The 25,988-nt window shown below is 40.2% G+C and overlaps 1 protein-coding gene across 1 annotated transcript; it reads right to left on the reverse strand.

Annotated features, from left to right (window-relative positions):
* Positions 1 to 6,965: 6,965 nt before the first annotated feature.
* LOC105919363 (sodium/myo-inositol cotransporter) lies at positions 6,966 to 14,342 on the reverse strand. Its single transcript, XM_012854671.3, has 5 exons — positions 14,318 to 14,342; positions 10,027 to 10,972; positions 9,750 to 9,945; positions 8,854 to 8,981; positions 6,966 to 8,764 (listed from the first exon to the last, which is right to left on the reverse strand). Exons 2-5 carry the CDS (start codon positions 10,664 to 10,666, stop codon positions 7,542 to 7,544), a joined length of 2,187 nt encoding a protein of 728 aa, XP_012710125.2. The 5' UTR covers positions 10,667 to 10,972; positions 14,318 to 14,342; the 3' UTR covers positions 6,966 to 7,541.
* Between the last annotated feature and the right edge of the window lie 11,646 nt (positions 14,343 to 25,988).

A 25,988-nucleotide genomic window follows, 5' to 3' on the forward strand; every position in this document is an offset into this window, starting at 1 on the left:
CAATTAAATAAATCGGAGAAATTAAAATTATTTTAAAACAACAACGGGGCACGTTAACCGTTTCCAAGACAACCTCGGCTAAAACATGCGACTGTAAGATTAGTGCTGTATCTTCTCAAGCAAAAGTTAGACGTCTACCTAAATTATCACTCCAACACAGAAACTGTTTCCACTTGTGAACATCTCGACCTCACCGTTCTCAGCTGGATATTGCACGTAGTTAAATATAATTGAATTTTTTTTTCTAATAACTCATTATATTCTCATTTCTACTCATTAATTTTGTAGATTCATTTAAAACAGACTGATATATTTCAAATGTTCAGTTTAGTTATTATGGCTTAAGGCTAATGAAAACCTAAAATTTAGTTTCTAATAAAATTTCAATATTACAATGGAACAGTTAAAAAAGATCTTTAATATAGACACTTTAATCCTGTTTTCAAAATCATGGAGAAGGCTGCTGACTCGAATCGCTGTCCTGCAGACAGTCACTGACACCCTCCACAAGGAGGCTAAGCCACAACAGGTTATTGCTACAGAAGCTGCTTGTTCAGAGTGCTGTATCCAAGCATAGTCGTAGAAAGTTGAGTGGAAGGAAAAACTGCGATTAAAAATCTTACAGATAATCTAGAGTATGTGCCAAGTACATAAACATAATTCTTAGCAGCCTGATACCTCTGTGTTAAATTAACTTTTTGTTTGTATTCATTGTCTATAATATAACATTTTCTTTCTATGCTCTGTCTCTCTCTCTCTCTCTCTCTCTCTCTGTCTCTCTCTCTCTCTCTCTCTCTCTGTCTCTCTCTCTCTCTCTCTCTCTCTCTCTCTAAAAATCTACATGATTTTGTTTTTTTTCCATTTTTGATTTGGATTACTGGTATAAACCAACTTTTGTGAGATATTCTAACCGAGGTCTGCATCTACGGTATTTGTTTGCATCTTAACTCAGCTGTGCTACTTTCCCTGAGGTTATCTTAACGGGAAGCCAAACCTCGGGTGGATTTACTGGACTGAAAGAACTGTTTTTCATGGGGGTTTTTTTGTACAATATGTAGGCCTATAGGGAGCCTTGCTGACATACATTCATAAAGAACAGTCTGACTACTGTTCCCTAAAGTTGTGCAGCATACGTGCACTTTGGGTCTTTTTTTTGGGTCAGTTAAACCCAGTTGGTTCCAGGAAGTAGTTGAGGTAAATCTAAAGCTGCCTTAATTTCAAGCAACTTGTTGGTTTTAAATCACAAATACAAACTCTTTGTGCTCATTTGCCCAGGTGTATGTTCAAGAACACAAACACCAAGGATGATTATTTATTGAATGCAAAAGCCCTTTGATTAGCTGGCTTAATCAAAATATCGACAATGAAATAACAGGACAAAAAAATAAATAAATAAACAACAGGAAACCATCCGTGAACTAGCCAGCTTGTATTCTGTCAAAGTGGATTTACTTTGTTTGACTTTACTATCTTTTAAATTGCAAAGAGTAAAGAAGTTACATTAGTCATCTTAACTCTTGGAAATCGTCTAACCCTAATTCATTGGAACAAATTATCATTTTATGGTTGTTTAATTTCAGTGCGGAGCAAATTAACTCCTTGCACGTAGGTTAAAAGTTGCACGCCATTGACTCCAATAAGTCTGAGAGCCTTTTCAGCCCAGCCAAATCCTCACCCCTTAAAGAAATCCTGACTGTCTCTTATCCAGTCTATAAAGCACACATCTTAAAAAAAAAAAACAATCCTTTCCTCTCCAACCTCCTCACTGCCATTAAGACCAGAAAGCTGCCAAAATACACCAAGAGCAACATTGCATATCTGCAGTCGGTTTTCGATATACATGCTGAGAAAAAATGAGAGAAATATAAAATTATCTGCTTTCACCATTAACCTGGACTCTTAGGTCACATCCTGCCTTATGGGGTAAGGATGATCTCCTCCTAGAAAATTCCCATTCAAAATATATAGAAAGCATTGCACTACTTTCCATAGAAATGTGAGTTCATTGTTGAAATGTAACAAAAGGCAAAACAGCGCCCAGATAAAGGTGTATATTGTGGTAGAAACTAGCGTTGCCCCGATACCGATACTAGTATCGGGCGGGGCTCCGATCCAGCACTAAAATGGTGGTATCGGTATCGGTGAGTACCAACAAATAGGGCACCAATACCATTTTGATGTTTGTATGTCACTTGAACGCAGCCTTCTCTCTCCTGACTAGTATTATACATGTTATATAAGTTCATGAAAGTTGCACTATTTTGGCATTTGAGAGCCAAAACTAATGATTTAAAAGAGATTATTCAATTATTAATGTGATTTTACTGTCTTACTGTTGCACTACTATTATACATGTTATAATTTCACCAATGTTGCACTATTTTGGCCTTTGAGAGCCAAAAGTTTATTCAACTATTGTCACCCATTCCAGGTAGGCAATAAAAAGTTCTACTACCCTAAGTAGTATGCAGTTCTTCATATATACACACACACATCAATTTCAAACAGATGGTATCGGTATCGGCCAATACTGCACAGCCAGGTATCAGATATCGGTATCGGGGCCAAAAAATGGCAACGGCGCAACACTAGTAGAAACATGCAAAAGTTTGACTATATGTCCTAACCAATCTTTTTGTTTGGGCTAAATTTGGACGGGAACCATGGGCTGAAAATGACAAAGTCTCAATGTATTTTTCCGAGCAGAGAAAAGAGGACTTTACAATGTTAAATAGGCTTAAAAAGATGTCCATAGACATCCAGTGTTTGGAGGGATCATACCACAATGATTCAGAGACTGAGACCACTGTCACCAAGAACATCATTGGTGACACACTTCACTGCCATGGAAATTGATTGATCTTGCAGCAATGTACGGTAGGAGGCATATATACCATGCAGGCACAGCTTATGTTTACCAGTGACCACCTACAGTGACCGCCGGAGACGGTGCTGTGGTCATAAGATGTCCCAAGTAAAAATCATCTCTTCAGTCAGGCGTGGAGGTGGAAGCCTCATGCTTTGGTGCTGTTTTTGCTAAGAGTAGCCCACAACACAGCTTTTACTGTAGCAGCAGGGCAATAAACTTTATCATAAAATCTTGAATCAGAATCATCTTCCTTCAGCCAAAACACTGAAGATTTGTCTCCCAGTAGAAGGAGGCCCAACACTAAGGCAACAAAGGTGTGGTTAAAGAAGCAGCACAACAAAGTATGCAGTAGCCTGGCCATTCTTCAGACCTAAAGCCAACAGAACATTTGTAGATGTTGGTGAATCCCAAGTGTCAACACAGAAACCCAAATTATTTAGAGAGTTTCTGGAAAGAGGAGTGGGCCAAACCCATTTGTGAGGTGTGTAAACCCGGTGACCCACTGCAGGAATTATCTAACCCTGTGGTTGCCAGCAAAGCTTTGTCCTCCAAGCACTAAGCTGCTGGGGCCAGAAATACTTCTTTCACTTAATGATGTGCAAAACTACTTTTTTTTTACTTTATTAAACATTTTGCCATTGATTTCCAGTTCTCATTCTTGGATCATCGGTACGGATGATTTCAGATTATGTGCCTACATACGAGGCTAACAGCCTGTTATGTGTCAGAATTATCTATAGGGAGAGCTAAATTAAGCCCTAACCAGAACTGCAAGAGCATAAAACCAAAAAACACAGATTAAAAGTTGCAGCTCTTTGTTTCTTTTGAAATTGAGGGTGACACTTCTTGTGTATAAAGCAACCATAACTTTCCATTTCCAGTCTGTAAATTTCCACTGATGCAGGGGGTTGCTGTTTCGTGTTTGGGTCTTGGTGTTTTCATGGTGTTAGAGGTTTTTCTGAACCGTGTAGAGTTTGCTTTGCTCTCCATGACCCAATGGTCCATAGTTGTTGGGTTTTCTTAGATGGAAACTCTGCTTTGACATGCACCAAGGACAAAAACATTGCAATTCATAACCCCAAAGGCAGACAGATGTTTCTGTAAAAAAAAACCTGAGGGAAGCATGAGAAGGAAAAGTAAAGTGTTGGCCAGAATGAAAGTGAGCTATGACTCGTCCATCTCGCCACGCACTACTGAAATCAATAAGAAAAGTTGGTTAAAGGTCGAGAAAGGATAAATCCATGTATGTCAACAGTGCATGGGTTTCTAGATATTTAATATTATTGAATATTTTCTCTGTCTAAACAGAAAAATATTGGCGTATATACGGTCTTATTTTTATTGTATGCAACATTCTGGAAAACTTTTCATAGGTTTCAAATAATGAGACTACAACGTTAGCTCATTTCACTTAAAAATTTCCCATCAGGATTGCAACTTTAAAATGGTGTTTTACAATCAAGTCACTCCAAGTTACTTACATGAATTTAATGTTACAGTTCACACCTTCTAAGGTCATCTGTTGTCAGTTTTTACATCAGATCTTAGAAAACTGCATGGTACTTGAATGAAATACTTTGACTAAATGTACATAAAATCTTCGAAAACTAATTATTCAGGCTGACCCAGAGCCAGTTTCCCCAATCTTTTCATTAAACAATACAGCGTGTTATTCAGCAAGGCATCCAACACATCAATTCCATGTTTAAAACAAAAGAAAATAATTGACCCTTAAAAGCATGAAAAAGTGGCACAAAAGAATAAAAACGCTCAACATGTTAGCCTGTGCATACATATTAAACAAAGAGAGCCTTTTAATACACATCTGCCAAATTTCAAATGTCAAATTCCACAATCATTCCCATTAATCTAATAACAGTAAATATTGTCATAATCTTGGCTATTGTAAATGTAAAAAGCCAGTGATGTAACAACCTGTCAAGAGTATAATAAGCTTTTTGGTCCCATTATTTGATAACATTTACCCACAAGTATAATGAGTTATGAAATCATTGGCGTAACATTACGGAAAATCCAATAACGGTAACACATTTAGGTCACATGGCCAACATTCTCTTCCTCGACAAGGTATCTTACTACCAAATGCATTTCACCGTAATTAATCAAATATTCCTCCATGAAATTATGAATTTACATTTCTAAGCAAATAAACAATATACAATATATCAATACAATATACATAAATTCTTATTATAACAATGATAAGATTTTATACAGCCGATCATTTTCAAACTGGCTCCTGCAGGTAGAACTATAACATAAAGGAAAGAGAGTGCTGCATTGCATATATCCTAAGTGAATTAATGTACCAATTTAAAGAAACAGCAAAAAAAAAAAAAAGTCTTTTATCTCCAATAAATCTGTCCTATGTTTGTATGATACTATTTTGAGCTTCAGTTATTACAATTTCTTAGGATTATTTTAGTACCGGGGAAATAATTGTTTTGGCAAGTTTTTACATCCTTGTCCTTAATTATATTTAAAGAGGCCAAAATGATTACAGTATTGGCAGGTATTATTTTATTAACCTTTATGACATTGTTGGTTTCTACAAAGTCCAGTGTGAATCAAACATTTCAGATTTCTTTTTTCCTGTTTATGACCTTCAGCTACTCTGTTAAAACTACCCCTGGCTAAAGGTCAATCTTATCTGTCTCAGCATGACACATCTAATGCACATAATGAGGCAACGCACACGGGTTAATTGACGTTCTGTAACTGATCTGCCTTTAGGAAATGTCACATGTCGATGTGCCTCTGAGCAAGGCACTTAACCCCAAGTAGCCTACCAATCTGTGGAGTATCGGTATACGAATATGTGTGTCTTAGTGTGTGCGATCAGGTGAATGTAGCTATAGTGTATAGCGCTTTTAGTAGTCAGTATAACAGGAAAAGTGATATATAACATCATTCTTTTAAATAGCCCATGACATAAAATAGGATTTCATCCGCCGTGTTACTAATCCATACACTTCCGAGTGTTTAGTGACTTTTCCAGAATTTGGTAAGTCAGTTAGCAAAATTAAGTTGGTTTGATTCTCTCAACCATACTGAACACGTGTAGCATGTATGCTAACGTCACTAACAGGACATTTCTGGCAACCCAACTTCAGATCATTAAGTTTTAAGCTCTTCTGTTGAAGAACGCAGAAAAACAGAAAATGTGACACTTTAGCACCTCAACTGTTTGTATGTATGAAGGTATGCATTTGATTCACTTAGTACAACATGCTAAAGTGATGCTAGCATGATAAATACAACCTACAGCCCTGTATAGATACTGTTTCTTCTGACATGTTCAGTTTCTGGGCTGAACAAATTGGAGAGGGGGGGGGGGGGTCAAAATGGAGTGATAGTAGTTTACACAGTGCTGTTATTTAGACATGCCCAGAATCAACATTAGAAAAGCATTGATTAAAAAATTCAAGTATATCGCTTTGAAGTATTACAATCTAAAGTCATTCCTCATTTTGCCACAACAGGGTGTCGTAACAAAGACTCAGATTCAGTGGGAAAATAAATACTAGGCTACCAAGCCAATAAGTCTTTTTACAGGACAGTTTCTATGCAACCTGTGTACTCAAATGGACTCATTTGCTCGCCAATCATAACAAGATGCTTGCACTCTCTCAATATATATATATATATATATATATATATATATATATATATATATATATATATATATATATATATATATATATATATATATATATATATATATATATATATATATTGGAACATCTGTTGATGATGTGCTGAGAAATAACTCTTGGTCCATGCAAGCAGTTCTAATAAAATACATTTAACAAAATGTATACATTACTTTCTCAGAAGAGCAAGAAAAAAGAAATTATAGGTCACACGTACTTCAAAAGATTAATGAATGGCTTTTTAGTGTAAAAGTTATCTGATGTTTGTGGTCCTAAATACTTTAAAACTAAAGTTAAAGCAAATGTTTGATTTAAGACAAATGTATGTTGTATCTAATATTTTGCTTCCAAAGCTAATTTCAACTTGCTGCTTAAACTCCCACCCAAAACAAGTTTGTCTGCCTGCATCAACCGTCAGTGTTAGGAGGGAAAGCAAGTTTCGCGCCTTTCTTCTCTCTTTAGGTATAAATTTCTCTTATTCACATTTAAAAAAAAAACAAAAAAAAAACGGGAAAGACCAGAGAAAATGCCGTCCAAGACATGGCAACAACATCTAGTCCCTTTAAGCTGATTAAGTCTAAAGTCAAAGCAATAATTGGCAATATTAGCAATAGTAAAAATAAATTTGGCTTGCCACCACGGCAGCTGAGAAGGATTTTAAGAAAGCTTCTCCTAAGCTGACCATTCAAGGACTGCAGCATTATTTTATGGGTGAGACGATCCTCCTGTAATAAAAAAATGTTTTTACATCCACAGACCAAAACATCATCTTAAAACCAACTTAAGGTATGGTGATCTAGATATTTTTAGGAGTTTGTAGTCCAGTTTTCCTGACTCTCCTATTTACCCTGAAAGCCTCTTTTAGCGCATATTTTAATTGCGACGAAAATGTTTTAGAAAGCAAAGAAAAAAAAGCTAATCTCTCCGACTATGTCATGGCAAGTCACTAACTGCATTCCAGAAATGAACTTCTGATCAGTGCGTTTCTAGGTCTTTACCTAGACGGAGAAATACCCAAACAGAAAGATCCCAACAGAGCAAATCAGCACCAGGGCTGTGTTCAGCACGATTTTGGTTCTGGGAGGTTCGTAAAGAAGCTCGTCTACCGTCCTCTCCTCCTGAGCCGTAGTGACCGAAGATTTCTCCCGCAGGCCACAAATGCGCTCAAAAACATTCACGCATTTCCCGTTCTCCACTAAATCTCCTCCTCCTCCGCCAAAACGGCCCTCCTCTCCCCCTTCCACGTCCATCGGTTCTCTCCCTTCTCCCTCGTTCCCCAGTCTGGGCTCAGATAGACCGGAGCAGCCATTCTGGAGCGGGGGCTGGTCCGGGATGATGCTGCCATTGGCTGGTTGAGTGTTTTCGTATCTACTGTCAGTGCTGGGCTTGCTCTGGTGATTATGGGATGTTTCTTCACCAACCGCGCCGTTTCCATTCTCGGCGGCGTGGTCCAGAAGCTTGAAATCGTTCAGGTCTTCTTCATATCGGTCTCTTCCTTGCGTCTTTAGCTTCCCTCTCTGCTTCAACCCCCACAGAGTGGTCGCTCTGATCTGCTCCTTCCCCGGCGGAGGAGTGCAGAGACTCACAACGACGACCGTCAAAGCCGACGCCCAAAACAAGAAGGCGGCCACGTACATGAAGTGGATATCTCTGATGAAGGACGGCCGCTCGTCCGGCTGGTCGCAGAGCGGCTCTCTGTAAACAAACCCTAAGATCAACCGCAGAGCTCCGAGAGTGAAGCCCACCACTCCACCCCAAAAGGCGCCCGTTTCATTACAGCGACGCCACAGGATGCCGAGCAGGAACAGCGCCGCCACGGGGGGCGTTAGATAATCGCAGACCTCTTGGATGTAATAGAACATCTGTCCTCCCTGCATTTCAATGATCACCGGCACCCAAGCAATGCTTACGGCCACCATAAAGACGACAAAGAGCCTGCCGGTTATCACCAGCTCCCTGGGCGAAGCCTCCTTCCGCAGCATCTTGTAAATATCCAGCGTGAATATGGTGCTGGCAGAGTTGAAGATGGAGTCCAGGTCGCTCATCAGAGCCGCTATCATGACCGCCATCATCAGGCCGCGGAGACCGACGGGCATGACCGACATGACGAGCCGAGGGTACGCCACGTTGCTGCAGCCGGCCGCGGAGCCGCACGCCTCCATGCAGTGTTCCGGGCTGATGCACGCCAGCTCGTCGGCAAACAGGACTCTGGAAATCATCCCTGGGGGTCGAGACGACACACGTATGAACTGCCGGTGCTGCAGTTAGGGTTTTCAATCTTTAAAAAGAGGCGATAAAAAGGGCTTCTACCTGGGATGACGATGATGAACATGGGGAGGATCTTCAGGAAGCCTGCCATGATGGTGGACCCTTTGGCATGAGCGATGTTCTTCGCGGCCAGAACCCGCTGTACGATCACCTGATCCGCACACCAGTACCTGAGATGCATAGTGGGGGAGTTTTTTTTTTCAGTTTTGATGTTGTATGACAGGAAAGCAACTTTTAAACAGCTAAAAAAAGAAGAAAGAAAAAATATATTTTTTGTAAGCTGTTTACACTGCAAAAAGGGAACTAAAAGTAAGTAAAATTTTCTTAAAATATGTATATTTTTCCTTGATTTCAGCAGCTAAATAACACAATTTGCCAATGGAATGAGAATTTCTACCCCTAAAATAAGGTAATTAGACATCCTGTACTTTAAATAAGATGATGGAGATGAATTGTTCTCATTTTAAGTGCAAAAATCTTATTCCATTGGCAAATAGTCTGATTTACCAGCTCAAACTAATGAAAAATACACTCATTTCAAGAGGATTTTACCTTCTTTTAGTTTCCTTTTTGCAGTGTAAACCAAACACTGATCCTGGTTTAGCACTAGACATAGTTGATTAAAGAAAGCCTAACTTGTTTTTCTTCTTTTACACATACATTTTAAAAAGCAACATCCTCAATAGACTGCCAGTATAACAAAGATACTTAAACACATAAACCAATATACATCTATTTCCTTTACAGGTCTCAAATGTACCAATGACACGTTAGGTTATAATCAATAATAATAATAATAAGAAGAAGAATCTTTGAGCTGCACTAATTTCTATATGATAGGAGAACGCTTGGGACCTGTCTGTCCTGCAAAGCGGATTGAGACAGGACTTCTAGACATGAAAATAAAAAGTCATTAGCAGTATAAGAATTAAATGTACCAGATTGAGGCGGGGGTCTGACCCAGCAGGAAACCAGGCCACGGCAGGTCCGGATCTTTAGGGCCTCGCAGGATTTTCAGAGCATCCGCTTTTGGGTGGAGGTGATCTTTGCAGGATTCAACCAGCGTCAGGTTAGGTGAGGACAGAAGAATGGCAGTGATGTTTGGATGGGCCTGCATGTACTTGGTTCTTAACCCTAAAACGGACGAAAGATACCAGGATTTAGCTTGTAAGACGTCATTCGTAAATTTATGGAAACAGGAGCAGGAACAGAAACCTTCAAGGCCTCCAACTTTGGCGAAGCTGATGCCCGTGAGACAGAGCGCTCCGGCGATCATCAGGAATGCTTGGACCGTGTCCGTGTAGATGACGGCGACCAGACCTCCAGTTACCGTCAGCGCGGCTGTCATGGCGATGAGGAGGATGATGGAAAGGTAAAGGTTCCACCCTAGGGACTCCTGAATGAACAAGGCCCCCGAGTAGAGGTCCACAGACAGCTTGGTGAAGATGTAAAGCACCAGAGACAAAGCGGCGAAATACACCTTCAGCCGCCTCCCTCCGTACCGTTTGGATAGGTACTCCGGCATGGTGTAGACGCCACAGCGGATGTACACGGGGATGAACACCCAGCCCAGCAGCTGGAGCAGCAGCAGCGCGTTGAACTCCCACGCGGCCACGCTGAACCCGCTGGCCGCGCCGGACCCGGCCAGTCCGATGAAGTGCTCGCTGCCGATGTTGCTGACGAAGAGCGACGCGCCCACGGCGGCCCAGTTCATGGAGCGACCGGCCAGGAAGTAGCCGCTCACCGTGCCCCGGTTGGCCTTCCGCATCGCCAGGAAGCCGATTCCAAGCACCAGGACGAAGTAGACGACCACGACGATGATGTCCGCCGCTTCCATGGTGGCGCTGGCAGCCATGGTGGATGATCGATTAGACCGTTCGGATTAACTGACCTTTGAGTTATTCAGTTTTACTCCACATTTAAATAGATTTGAAATTAAACAAAGTCAAAAATAAATAAATATGAAATTTACAAGTAGACTCAGTATCATCAGTCCCAAACAGGACAAGAATCGCAGCTAAGGATCCGATTGTGTGATAATTTTCTGATCCTTACAAGCTCATATCAGCTTTGGACACTCAGGGCGGCTCAGAATCATTTATCAGTTCACAGAGACGTTGTACGCTGGTGGCGGGGTTTCACTCAGGAGAAGATTCATATCCTGTAAGAAAAAACAAAGACTTAATTTCGTTTATCAGTGAGAATGCTATACAGCATTCTCACTTATTGTTTTCCTGTTTTTCTTTATTATTATTATTCCGTCGACGTCTAACTACTCCCGCATACTCCAACCGATTTCAACGGCATGACCGCTATATCTCACGGTTATGCTAACTTTTACACTTTTTAAAATATTTCACTTTTTGTGCAATTTTTTGGCTGTTCCCATTAAAATCAATGCAAATTCTTCACATTCTTCCAATTATTCTAATTGCTGTAATGGTTCTAATTCTTCAAATTTTTCATTGTTTTTTCAAATTCTTCAAATTCTGTCAGATTCTTCAAATCGTTCAAATTCCTTCAAATTTTTTCAAATTCCTTAAAATCTTTCAAATTCTTCAAACCCTTCAAATTTTTCAATCTCTTTAAATTTCTCAATTTCTTCAAATTCTTTACATTCTTCCATTTTTCAAATTCTTCAAATTCCTTCAAATTCTTCAAATCTGATTTCAATGTTTTTCAGCTACTTTTTCCTCTTCTGCAGGGATCTTCTGCATCTTCTTCTCAAATCATTCTACAGATTAGCATTCTCACTCGCTGTTACGCAGGAACAGCTTTTTCTAGTTACCATTGCATTGGTCCAAGGATTTCACCAAACGCCCTCTTCTAATCCTGTAAAGTGGTCTGAATCAATAGTTAAATTGGCTTTTCTCTGATCTTTGGCTGGTTTCTAACTCAGTTTATGAGCAACCTTACTACCAGGGGCATCATATTGTGCAAGGAATGCCAAAAAGACGTTAGGAAAGCAGAAACGTTGGGGTTGATTACAATAAAGTGTGTTTCTTTTAAAAGAAACTTACAAATACTTTAGGGTTGTCTGACAAAAACCGAACGAAGAAAGATCAACGTGGCTTTTGGAAAATAAGCTGACTGAAAGTAAAAACCTTGTGGTTTGTCACACATGATTACATCAGATTATTAGCGTCTGGTTTTCACGCGGGTGGGTAAACTCTGCAGTCTGTTTCAGTAGAATCCAAACCAAACATGAATGAGCTGCTGTATGTCATGCAGCATTTTTGGTATCTTAGTGCACGTATATGTACTTTATATATCTGCATCAGTTTGAAGAGTTGAGCAACTTGCGTAGCTACTTATCTTTAAACTAACCACCGCTACCTGACTTCCATTTCTCTCTTTAGGTCTGAATCTTCAGAAGAGCAAAGTTTAACAGGAAACAGTTGACGACGACCTTGAGAACAGAAATGAAGAACGCATTCTGTGATCGGACAATTACTGAATGTCTTCCTTCACAATGAATTTGGAGCGTGCAGCTGAAGGCCCTCTGTGTTCAGGTCGAAGCTTGTTCTACTCTTGGAGGGGATGTGTGTGTGTGTGTGAAAACTTTGTGACTCCAGCATCTCATCTGTACGTTTGAGAGGTTATATCGGGCTTACCTGAGGTTTCTAAATGGTATCTTTTTACAGGAAATCTTGTGAGGTGGACGTGTGGGCTTTAAGAGATGGTTTGCAGAGAATCAGGTTAACAGAGCAGGTGCTTTCTAAGGGAATTTCTAAGAACACGTCAATACATAGTCCTATGATGTCCCAACGATGAAAATTAGTGCTTGATTTCCATGTCTGCAGCCAAGCACAGAGCTATGTTCTCCAGATGTTAACAATAAAAACATCTTGAAAACAAAAAAAGATATAACATGCTGCTAACATAAGCAGTTTATTGGGACTCAGTTTTTTTTTTTTAACTGTGTTTTCTGTTCTTTGATGCTACTTGTGTAAATCTGTCAGATGGCAACTAAAATAGGGATTTCTGGAGCAACTTCAGGTAAAAACAGACGTTTTGATGCAGTATAGTGTTGTATATTTCAGTGGAAAGAACAGATATCTCCTCTTAAGATAAACACCGGTTCAGATTCTGCTACATTTCTTTATCTATGCCATCTTCTAACGCTACAAAAATGGATCTAAAAATGAGTGTATCTGTCCTAGATTTGAGCAGGTAAATAACATTATCTGCCAATGAAATGAGTATTTTGACCCCTAAAATAAGATAATTAGACATCCTGCACTTGAAATAAGATGACAGAGATGAATTGTTCCTATTTTAAGTGCAAAAGTCTTATTCCATTGGCAGATCATCTTATTTACCTGCTCAAATCAAGGACAGATACACTCATTTTAAGAAAACATTACTTATTTTTAGTTCTGTTTTTGCAGAATTTGAGTATAACAGTGCCAAAGAAGAAGTTTTTATTAGCCTTACTAATGTAAAGTACAATGTGCTTTGCTTCCAAGATAGTTTATGTTGCTGCAATAATCCACAGGAAGGATAGTGAGGGGATTTCCATGTAATTTCCACACAGCATTATGACTAATTTTTGAATACCATGAAAATGACATTTAAAGTAAAGATGTCAAAAAAAAAAGCGTTAACCAAAGGTAGATGTTGGAGATATTTTTTTTCTCACTTCCTGTTTAGCGAGCTTTGCAGCAGAAAATACAATATTGCTTTAATCTCTCACATTTTTTTTAAATTTCGGGTTTTGTGACGGTGCTTGTGTAAAAACTTTAAGACGTTATGGTAATCAGCCACCAGAGGAGGGAGAGTTGAAGTAATTTCCAAGTAAAAATGTATTTGCTAACTTTTCTAATTTCCTGCTGTAGCTAGCTGCGCAGCAGTGCAAATGCTATCTTAAAAAACAACAACAGAAAAAAAAACAGGTAGAGATTCGACTCTGTTATTGTAATTTCTATTCTCCTTTATGTCCGTGTCACATAAAATAAAAGTTAAGATGACAAAAAAAAAAAAAAAAAAAAAAAATCCCAAAAATGACTATATTACTGTAATGGTAGGAAATAAAAGTACCACTAAAATAGATAAAAGTAGAATAACTATTTTTGGGACTCAGTGTTTAGATTTTAACCAGCAATAGTAAGTCTTACGTTAAATGTGTTTTAATAAACTAAATATAATTAAGTCCTATAGAGAGTACATTTCCCTCTCTAGTAGTGACTGAAGTATTTATTTTTATAACAAGACACACATCTCATAGATGAGTAAAAATGGCACATGGTTGGTTTATTAGGTTTGAAGCATGTTTTATTTTTTATTTATCTAAAATTTTTGTGCACAGAGAATATATAAACATAAAAGAAATCCAGTCAAATTCAACATCTCTTTCCCTGAATAATGCAACACCTCAAGGAGACTTAAAGGGAAAGTCGCAGCTAGGCACATTATTTAAAGATATGCTTTAATTATCTTGATTTCAGGATGAAACAAAGTGGATAACCCGCACTGAGCGCACTCAATGAACCGAGGTGGGACTTACCTTCCTCTGAGCCGCCTCCCCTCTGCGCTGGGGACCGCTGGGCCCCCCAGGTTATGAGGAGCCGAGGCTCCGCCCACAGCAGCAGCTCAGTCACCTGAGTGGGCGGCGTGGGGTGGCTGGGGAGGGGGCCCACGATGCCGCCGGTCCTGAGAAGGCTTTCTCTGTGGTCAAGAAGGTGAGAACGCAAACGGAACAGCCCTCCACGACCTTCAGTTTATTGGAAATGATTGCGCCGCTGCTTCCCCAAACATCCCCGCCCTGCTGTCTGCAGTTATAAGAAACGTATAAAGGTAATTTTAGAACATCAAAAATGTGGACGTGGTCACACTAATCGTTCAAAAAGTAAAAGAAAAACGGAAGAACTTGGTTAAAGTTACATGAATAGGTTGAATGTTTACAGTTTTAGTTGGTCTTAAGCCTGGCAACTCCACGCCAGAGTCGTAATCGGGCATCACAACTTTTTTTTTTTTTATAAACTTTATCAGAATATTCTTTATAATACAAAAATAAATAAGTACAATTTCCAGTGAACAATCGCCAGGGGTTTGAACAATAATAATAATAATAATAATAATGAATAAAAAATAGCTGAATAAAAGTAAAAATAGTAATAGTAATAAAGTAAAGCTACACATAGAAGCATGTAAAGGGAGAGCATATTTATTTTTGCTATATTTTAATCATGTAAAGCACTTTGCATTGTCTTTGTACTGAATTGTGCTATATAAATAAATTTGCCTTGCCTTGCCTTGCCTAAATACTTTGAATTTAGAGCATAAAGTTTTAATAGCCCTTTTGTTATTGGAGAATCGGGTATCACACCTGTGCAGCCAGATCAACGATGGTCTTCCAAGCGCTAAGGCGCCCCCTAGTGTTAGGATAAATGACTGTCACCCCTTCATTTACACATACAAGTTTATACAGATGGATATATGTTTTGATGATGAAGCCAGAGAGGCCAGACAGAGGTGGTTTGGACATGTACAGAGCAGGAATAGGGAGGACATTGGTAGAAGGATGCTGAGGCTGGAGAGGAGATTTATGGATGATAGTTGGTGTGAGTTAAGATGTAAAAGTAACCTGTTTGACTTAAATCAGAAATATATAAAGGAGGTTAAGACTAAATAAAAAAAAAACTGGAACTGATTGTTTGAGTTGAGCTGCAGCAGAGGACCACTTCATGATGAGCCAGTCTCTTCTTATTCAAACAAGTAAACCCACCGTAGATACAGTCCAGTCAAGTAGAGACAAAAGTGATAATTTTCATCTTCAGTTCACTTTGTTGGCATTTATTTAAGTTTTGGGATTTCCCTCCAACAACTAAATCTACAAACATAAATAAAAACGCCCTAAATGCATGTCAAAATCAGAAACAATAAGGGTTTCATTTAAATTTGTTTTAATGTGAGTGTCTTGTATGACGTGGATGGTATAAAATTATGCTGAGCTGTTTTTTTTTCTTTATGTTTAGGGCCCCATACAGCCTCAGACCGGCTCTGTTCGCACCTCTCAGCCATATTTCCAGTCAACGTCGCCCCTCTGTCATGCTGCTTCAGGAATTTTCTGTCCCAGAAAATTGTGCGCGCTTCACTTGCTTACTCCAAGAACATCATGTCGTCGTAACCACCCTGATAATTTTGCTTCTATAAGACACACGTTGGACCGTCTCCAAGTAGTCACGCGTCTTCCCCTCTTCTCAAACACACAACCACGGATGTGCACTGTGCGCACCCGGCTATGGGGGACAAACTGGTTCGCACACAGTTACCTATAAACCTGCAGAATCGGCGAGTCTTCAGAACGTGGACACTGCCTGACTGGTCACTGATCTGCAACGCTGCATGCATGTTGTCTGTGCATGACTCCCACATGCAACATATTGCATACATGCATTTCATTTTTTTCTCATTTTCTCAGATATTCTTCACAGTGCTGAAACATTTTTCTTTATTTATATGTGTGTCTGTACGCCCCATTAAGGCATTAATACCGATTAATGGCTGTAAAGGGAGTTTAGCACGGCGTGAAATGTCTTGTTTCTGCACACACACCGTGATTTAGCAGTTTTCATCACCTGCCAGCAGCAAACTGATACAAACTGAAGTGGGGGACTTCACACAAGATCACAAGACAATGAGGTTGCAGTTCACAACATCAGAAACAGCATTTTCTGGAAGGCTTGTTTTTTTTTTTTTTTTTTTTTAAAGGAATCAGAAATAGGTGTATTTAATGTATTTATTATGAACTAGAAAATTTGGAGATGCTAATATTTGTATCATGTGAAGTTCCACTTTAAACAGCAATGGTCCAACCCCAGATTTAAATAGCTCAGTTTTGGTTATTATAGGCCCTGCAACAGACTGGTAACCTGTCCCCACCTCTCGCCCATTGACAGCTCAAGACAGGAGATAGGCACCAGCACCCCCCGCGACCCCTCAAGGGACAAGTGTGACGAAAAATGGATGGATGGTTAATTATAGGCCTTTTTTAACCAACCCTGGCCTATCTGAAAATTAGCCTTTCTGTCCAAGATTTAGAGAGCCATTGAAGAATTTGTTCCTTTATTTATTCATTTTTCTTCTTTCAAAGGACAAATGGACTCCTTAAATTAGTCTATAATATCCAAATTCTTTCTTTGAACTTTTAATTTACTATTGTTCTCATTTTTTCTTGTTTTCTTTTCCTGTCTTTATGCATAAATTTGTTTTCTATCACTTCACTACGTTCAATAAACTGAAACTAAACCAAATTCTACAAAAACAAACACTTTTATCCCGCATTTATCTTAATGTAAACTAAATGATCCCCTTTGTTAGGATTCAATTTCAGATCACAAACTATGAGTTTTATTCATACATTTGTCCACCAGATGGCGCCGTTTCCCTCCCAGAAGCCTCAAGAGTAGGTGTGTCGCTCTCGATGGTAGTTGATAATGAAAAAACATCTGTGCTTATATACTCTATGTGAATGTGTATAATTTCTCAAATAAAACATTGCGAGAAATGTAAACATGCAGGCCTATAAAGGGTTCAAATCCCACAAATATAATAAAAATCTGATTTAAATGTTTAAGTTTTGAAAGATTGATGTTCTTTAAGGGGGGCGCTCCATCTAAAATGTCTTTGCATTGTATCTTTATTTATATTATTGCAGTTTACCTTTACCTGTTGTCCTCCATCACTATCATCGGTGTCTTCCACTTTGACTGCGTGACTTCCAGCCTGTGTGAAGTACAGACATTCCTAAATCATTCCTGTCAGCTGGCTATGGCGTTGCATGCAGCAGGGTTCCACCTGCCACCATCTTGAACCCAGCTGTTTCAGGAGCATCTTTGCACAGCCTGCATCCTCATGGCATCCTGTGCGGCGCTTGTTCCTCCGCCGCCATAATCAATGCCTCCGTATCGTCGCTCGGCGGTTTAACCATCGATGGGACTTCTTGACATCAGCCACGTCTCCAACCTGTCTGCAGTACGTGCCAAGCAGGAGCTTGCCTTTCCATGATGGTTCCTCCTGGTCCTCACTTTGGATATTGGGTTCCTGCTGCCTAACACATTCTTTTAATCCAGGGGGCACCAGGTAGCCCCCAGGGACCATTTGTGGCGCCCTCAAGCCTGTTCAGAATCATTGCAAAACCTTCCAGTGCGCTCCATCTAAAATGTTATTTTATTCAGTTGCTCTTCCTTTTTAATCATACTTGTATTTACATAGATTTAAAATAATAAATGTATTAAAACATGTTTATATTACATAAAGTTAAGGGTTCTGACTCTTCATGTAGCCCTTCGTATGAAACAGTACCAAAGAAGTAGCTCCCAGCTTAAGGTAGGTGACCCCTGTTTTAGTGGATCAGCATTTGGGTGCCATCTTTGTGATGTATTCAAGGATCTTTGCTGTTTCAATCCTGGATGGTGGTTCTAACACTGACCGGACCCCAGTCTTCCTCGTTCCTCTTAGCGTACCGCCTCAGGGCGCAGGACTGTGGGTTAAACTTTCCATGCATTGTGAGGAGCTTCCTTCTCTTGACATAAGTGGCTTCTATCGCCTTATTTGGCCATGCTAGTACTCCTGCTAGGTATCTGATGACTGACAGGTGAGGCATCAATGGCTCGGACTTTGCATTCACCACTCAGCTGGCTTCTCAGGACCTGGTTTCCTCTTTGTAGGGTCTTGGTTGTGGCTACCTGACTCATGGGTTTGTCATGTTGGCTGACTGCCCGTGGGAACCCAAGGTATTTACAGCTGTCCTACACATCTTCAGTGTTGCCTTTTTGGCACTTCAGTACCAAGTCATCTTGCTCCTCTTTGATGCCAATTGGCTACAGTTACATAGTCCGAATGAAATTTACATCTTCCTTGCTGCATATCCTGGTTAGATCGATCAGTGAGTCAGTTTCTCCTTCATTCTCTGCTTCCAGCTTGATGGCATCCATGAAGAGGAGGTGACTGACGGTGGCTTCATCTCAACGTTGGAACCCGTAGCCACTCTTTGCAATGAAGGCTGAGGGGGTTCAGACCTTCTGCAGAGCAGACCATCACCTTGGTATATACCACACTTGATGGAAACGTGGGTGATGGCTTCAACTAGACTTCTAGTGTTGGTGTTCACAATCCCTCTAGGCTCTCTCTGAGAGATGTGAGCATCCTGCTGAGGTCACATAGCTACTGCCAATTTTAGGAAGCTTAAAAGCTATAAAAAAATGTTCTTTTAATGTTCTAAAGCATGTTAATAGTATCAGCCATCTTTCAATGTTACCTACTAAAGATCTCTAAAATAGTATTAGCCAAGAAGTTTGTTCATAAGAAAGTGCTGTTTTGCCCCTTGGCCTATAGATGGCGATGATCTTACATTGAATAAACATAAATGCTGTTTGAACACCACCCCTAACTATATGGGGTTTGTGTTAAGGCTGATTTGGACTATTCTAACACTGATCTTTCCTGCACAGAACAAAACAACAGTTTGAGATGATCAGAACTTCAGACTAGATGATTGATTGGCAGACATAAGCCAATCTAGATGCGGTTTGTCATTTCGGTTAAGGCTTCCTCTCGTCAAACGGCCTTAAAAAGGGAGGCAGGGCTTTTCTTTCTTCTTCTTCTTCTGCTGCTTCACCCATCAAAAATTAATGGACATCTTTTTTTGTTGTTGTTGTTGTTGCGGTAAAAACACTGATTTGAAATTTTAAAGAAGTTACCACGTCAATCAAATCTGCCTTCTCTGCGGAGGGAAACAAAAAAACACATCACATTAAAAACAGTGGCTTCTTTCAGCAGCCCTGCAAGTTCTCGTCGCTTCTGCTGGGATGATTGACAGACCCGGAGACAGAGCTAAACACAACTAGGTTTTCCCTTTGCACCCGCAGCTGTGGACTTCAGATTAATACCACTTCCTATTATTACTAAAACAAAATAACAGCAAGGTCAGGAATGGATCCATGTCAACGCTTTGGAATTACGGCAAATTTCATACCTTAAGGGAAGATATCTGCACAGAGATAAGAACCAATGCGCCATTCTTCTAAACAGAGCTGTGGCTGGAGGAGTTGCTGGCAACAGCAGATGGCAACGGGAATCAAAGGCAGATGGAAAAATCACTCCCAACATGTTTATCATCATCAAGGAGCGAGTGTGTACGTGCGCAAATGTGAGTGTGAGGGGGAAGATTTCCCCGGGGTTAATGAAAACGTGATTAAATTTGACAAAAAAAAAGGGGGAGAAAATATGGAAGTGCCTCCAGCCGTGTTGGTGCAGAAGGAGGTTCTACGTTGTACGCTGTTTAGGATCGCTCTCAAAGCTCAGCTGTTGAAGAAAACGGGATAAAACAATCGACATTAGGACACGAGACTTCAAATAAGTCAGGGACTTAAGTTGTTGAGAAGTACAAGTCAGGGTAGGGCTATAAATAAATTTCCAAATCTTTGATGTTACCCCTGAGCACCATCAAATCCATCCTCTTCAAATGGAAAGTACGTGGTACCACAACAAACCTGCCAAGAGAGGACTGCCCACCAAAACGCACAGACCAGGCAAGCAGGGCATTGATCAAAAAGGCAGCACAAACATCAATTGTAACCCTAAAGAAGCTGCAGAGCTCCACGTCAGAGACTGGAGGATCCGTCTACGGGACCACAGTGAGCTGTACGCTCCATGAAGCTCGACTTTATGGAAAAGGGGCCAGAAAAAAAGCAAAAAAATAAACCCTCAATATAAGAAGGAATGGGATCTGGTCAGATGAGAATAAAATGAAACTTTTCAGCCACCAAGGAAGACACTAATATGTCTGTCCTAAACCCAACACATCCCCATCACACCAAGATCACCAGAGTGAAACATGGTGGTGGCAGCATCATGCTGTGGGGATGCTTTTCAGCAGCAGGGACAGGGATTCAGGGAAAGATGGATGCTCCTAAATACATGGATAATCTGGAACCTGTCAGTCTCCGAGTGATTAGCGACTGGGACGGAGGTTCACCTTCCGGCAGGACAATGGCCCGAAGCATACTGCTAAAGCAACACTCAAGTGGTTTAAGGGGATACATTTAAATGTGTTGGAATGGCCTGGTCAAAGTCCAGGCCTCAATCCAATTGGGAATCTGTGGATAGACTTGAAGATTGCTGTTCACAAGTGAAAACCATCCAACCATTCCAAGACCACACCCAAAAACTCCTCAGTCTCCCCGTCTGACCTTTTTCATTGGGACAAATGTCTTTTATTTCTTTGAAAAAATACTATTGTACATACTTTTTTATTTTTTGACTCTTAGTTCAATGAATCACAGTATCTCACAAAATGTTTGTGAATATTTTATTTCCTTTTTCTCAGGACAACACTGTAGATGCAACACTTTTTATACAACAGAAAGTAGACAGAGTGCAGTTTGTTTAGGTTCACTGTCCCCATAAGTCAACAATGTCCAAATTGTGCCCAAAGAATCCTTTTTTTGTGTGCTCACCGTTATTTTCCAGCACTGCCTCAACTCCCTTGAGCATGGCGTTCTCTAGAGCTTCACAGCTGGTGGATGTTAAAGACCTCATGCCCCTCCACCCTCCGTTTGGGGATACCCCACAGATGCTCAATAGGGTTCAGGTCTGGAGACGTGCTTGACTGGTCCAACACTTTTACCCTCAGCCTCTTTAGCGAGGCAGTGGCCATCTTGGAGGCGTGTTTGGGGTGGTCATTATTTTGTTGTACTGTCCTGTGGCCCAGTTCGTGAAGGTAGCGGATCATGGTCTGCTTCGGTACCTGACAGTACATGTTGGCGTTCATGGTTCCCTCAATGAACTGTAGCTCCCCACAGCATGGCACTCCCTCCACCATGCTTCACTCTAGGCAAGACAGAGTTCTCTTTGCACTCCTCATTGCTTTACAAAAACATTTACAAAAATATGAGGGGTGTAGTCACTTTTTTTAGATACTGTATGCCACCTTGAGCGTGGTGATTGCAAAGAAAATCAGAGCTAGCTCTTAAACACTGACAAACAGGAGACAAAGCAAGACGTGTGTGCAGAAAAACAAAAAAATAGCTGCACGGTTGATGCAGACAGGCTGTCATCTCTGCTTCTCTTTCCGAAAATATTGTTTCTTGTAGTTGAGAGGTTCAAAATATCCGCGTCAGTGTGGACAGGAGCTCAGGGAGAGTGAGGCACTCAAAGTGCATAAAGCATGTAGTAAAAGGACAACTTTATACGTACCAAACATGGCGCAACCTCATCCTGCTACTACTTCCTGTCGTCTACTTCGTCTATTTCACCAGTAGTAACGGCCGGTTGTTGATCACGTGACTCGTGTGTCGCGAAAAAACTGTTTCCATTGCAGTTTCGAGAAATATACCAATATCGATACGGCTGAAAAACAACCTCATCCTGGCGTTAAAAACCTTTTAGCGAAAAACAGGAGTATTTTTGAAATTGCAGGGTTTCCCATCAAACAAATTCATTGTCATAATTCCAATTTGCACTATTTGTTAGTCAATGGAAACGCGGTTACTGACATGGTCTGCTGTGCAGCGCACAAATGTAACCTGAAACTGTACATTGCAAAGAGGAAGCTGTTTATTACTGCTGCACAGCAAGGCTGCACAGTTCACTGGACTTTAACTTGTGTGGGACAGAAATAAACGACAGTGATCGGTGGTCAAATAGAGTCATGTGTAAAATGGAAGACACACTGCTATAGCCTTGATGGTAAAGGAAATTAAAATTATAGACAAAACATGGTAATGAATGCAATTTCTCTTCAGGAATATCTGAGGTTGACCCTGTTTAAACCTCAGACATTTAGTTGGGTGCTCCTGACGGCTGGAGTGAGAGTAAAGATCATGGTGAGCATGGTATCTTTAGAGATAGGTCTCTAAAGAATTTGAAATCAGTCATTTTAACATGCATGAAATACTTTATAAGTGGAGGACGTTCAAAAATAACCGCCAACATACTCAGATCTGGTCAAACATAAAAGCTTACCCAAAAAGCTGACAGCAATATGCTAACAGAAGTCTCCATGTCTGTTCAGTGACAAAAAAGCAGCACAACTCTCAGTTTAACGGAAAGTGTGGGCAGAGGAAAGCGTTCCTCTGAAAGAAAAACAGAGCCAGGGTAAAGGTCATCCAAGAGAACGTAAACAAAGGCAAGGGATTCTCGAATGATGTTCTTTGGACGGATGAGTTCAAAACTGGCGGACAGAACGGACACCAGAACGGAGGACATGTTTGGCATAAAACAGAATACAGCCTCCCAGCAGCTCAACGCAAACAATGAAGCATGGCGGTGGAAGGGTCATGGTTTGGGGAGGCTTTCGGCCGCCAAAGTGCCGTCATAGAATCAGCCGTGAATTGCATCGTTTATTAAAGGGTGATTGAGGAAAATGTAAGACCATCAGGAAAAAAACTGTCAAACTGAGGTAGAACTGGGACCTACAATAAGACATGGAAGCTGACCCAAAACATACCAGTGCATTTATCAAGCAAACTAACTGGTTAAGAATTAGGGGTGTAACAATACACTGATCCACATGGATGAAACGATTGACCGTCCAATCACATCGATGCAAAATAAAAACAAAGATCGACAATATCATCTTAAAGATAAGCCTTGATTTTGAATCTTACCTGCTACCAGACTATGATGAACAGGTGATCTATTATTCTTTTATAATTAGAAAAGTGCTGCTTTAGATAGAAATGGCTGAAGCCTGTAAGAGCTTAGAAATCAAATGGTCAAATCATGCATTTTTAAAAAGCTGTATATCAATATAAATAATAGTGTTTGATGGGCAGATGATATCGCATCATAACAGAGGCAGACTTGTGAGTTGATTATAATGGAAATCGCATCGTAACAGACTTTGTGACATCGACAAACATCATATCGTCACCCAAACAAATCAATACAACATAGTATTGCGATAAAGCGGGTGATTTACACCCCTATCAAGAATTTAAAAAAGGAAAGCGCTGGTTCTAGTCAAAGCCCAGATCTGAGTCTTCCTGAGATGCTGGGGAGTGACTTGAAACAGGCTTCACATGAAAGAAACTCCTGAAGCATATTACAGCTGAAAGAAGAGTGAGAAGAACCTTCCTTTGACCGACGTCAGAGACTGGCGGACGTAATAAAGGGGGGAAGACGAACTATGATGAGGAAGGGTGTCCTAACTTTTTCCTCAGGTAAATATCTTGTTTTGTTTTAACAAAGTGGAGGTAAACATTTTTTTCTTTTCAGGAATAAAAAAAATTGATTAAACATTTATAGGTGAACATTATTAAACAAAGGGTTAAATATTTAATGGGCAGAGGTGTCCTAAGTTCTTCACAGGGCTGTAAATCCATAATTGGGCCTGCTATTGAAAAAAGTGAAGGATTTTACACGGTGGAAAGCAGACGGAGTATGGCACCATCGAACGGACTTGGAGGAGTCCTGGGGTTGTTTCAGCAGGAAGTTATCAGACCTCCCTGTGGCCGACACACAGCGGCGTGACTTCATACACATGTAGGGGATTTGATTGACCGGCCTGCCTGCCTGCAGCCATCATGACGAGGAGAACCACACAGCAGCCGCCCCAGAGGGCTGAGCTGTGGAAATCTTGTCGTCAGCAAGTATGGGTAGTTTCCTTTTGAATGGCTGCATCTGCAAAAAAAAAAACACACAAAAGTCTTTATCTTCTACTTTTTCCTGTTTTCTATACTGTCCCATAAAAATGCTGCATCTTACAGGTTTACACTATCTGTTCTATTTTGAGCTAAAAACTCTCCATTGCTTGCAGAAATAAGGTTTATCAATGAAAAAGATGTCCGAACTAATAAAGTTCTTTAATGATGGATTTGTCCACGTTTCTGTTGACCAGAAAGCAAACGCGGCAGCAGGAAGCTGCGGTCCGGCGTCTCTCACTTTCTCTGTCTCCACTTTTGAATCTCCTCCATCGTCCTTTTCCTCAGCCTCACTCCCGGTTATTTTAAATATAGGCATCTTATTGTCTGGGGAGCATCCGATCCCGTCTCACACAGCCCGCCTTCAACACACGCGCGCAAATATGCTGACACCAAATGCTGACGCAGCATTTTTTTCTAAGAGCAAAAAAAAAAAAAAAAAAGGAACTGACAGATGGATGAGGGGGTATAAATCTAATTTTCCCCAATCTTTCTTGTTTTTTTTTTATCTTGTTTTGTTTTCTTCTTTAAACTCAGAGCTGATAACTTGAACCAGCGCCCAGCTGAGTGAGTTTTTGATCCATCGAATTAAAAGCAGACTATTAGACTAACTGAAGGGGAAAGCAAAGCTTTGGGGGCCGTGTTGTCTGGGGGGGTTTGATAGGGTCTTCTGGAGTCAGACTGACAGAAATTCAGAAGATCTAACTATCTAAATCTGGTTGTTGGTCTGTTGCTGGATTTCTGTACTCGGTACAGAGCTGCGAAGAGCATCCAGAAATTTTAGTCACGTAAGAGCAGCGCTACTTCAACATGTGTATTTTTACTCAAGTCAAAATAGAAAGTAGCCAACCAAGAAATTACTCAAGTAAGACTAAAACTGTATTTGGTAAGAAGGCTAGGTAATTACTGAGTAATTATGAATAACAAGTGATTTAAAGATGAGGTAGTCGGTCAGGCAAAAATTATTCTACAAATTCTGGTATTTTACCGACTGACATTAAACATTTACAAACAACAGCTACAAAGTAACAAATTCTGGTAATTTAACGACGAACATTAAACATTTACAAACAACAACAGCTACAAAGTAACAAATTCTGGTATTTTAACTACGGACATTAAACATTTACAAACAACAACAGCTACAAAGTAACAAATTCTGGTATTTTAACGACTGACATTAAACATTTGCAAACAATAACAGCTACAAAGTAACAAATTCTGGTATTTTAATGACTGGCATTAAACATTTACAAATAACAACAGCTACAAAGTAACAAATTCTGGTATTTTAACGACTGACATGAAACATTTACAAACAACAACAGCTACAAAGTAACCAATTCTGGTATTTTAACGACTGACATGAAACATTTACAAACAACAACAGCTACAAAGTAACAAATTCAGGCAGAAGAAACACTTTTCCAAACTAAGATTTCCAACATAAAACTTTGGAATGCAGTTCATGTAAATGCAGTAAGCAAGGGCAGTGGAAAGTAATTCAAATAACATCTCCTTTTTAGTGTA

This window comes from Fundulus heteroclitus, chromosome 24 (assembly GCF_011125445.2).
Source record: "Fundulus heteroclitus isolate FHET01 chromosome 24, MU-UCD_Fhet_4.1, whole genome shotgun sequence".
NCBI lineage: Eukaryota > Metazoa > Chordata > Actinopteri > Cyprinodontiformes > Fundulidae > Fundulus > Fundulus heteroclitus.

What these genes read in the sequence shown, in the direction of transcription:
- LOC105919363 (XM_012854671.3), bottom strand. Translation starts at nt 10,666, where the DNA reads ATGGCTGCCAGCGCCACCATGGAAGCGGCGGACATCATCGTCGTGGTC. An exon ending in CAAAGTTGGAGGCCTTGAAG is followed by an intron (nt 9,946 to 10,026) that starts GTTTCTGTTCCT and finishes CGTCCGTTTTAG; the next exon opens with GGTTAAGAACCAAGTACATG. An exon ending in CAGACCCCCGCCTCAATCTG is followed by an intron (nt 8,982 to 9,749) that starts GTACATTTAATT and finishes TATGCATCTCAG; the next exon opens with GTACTGGTGTGCGGATCAGG.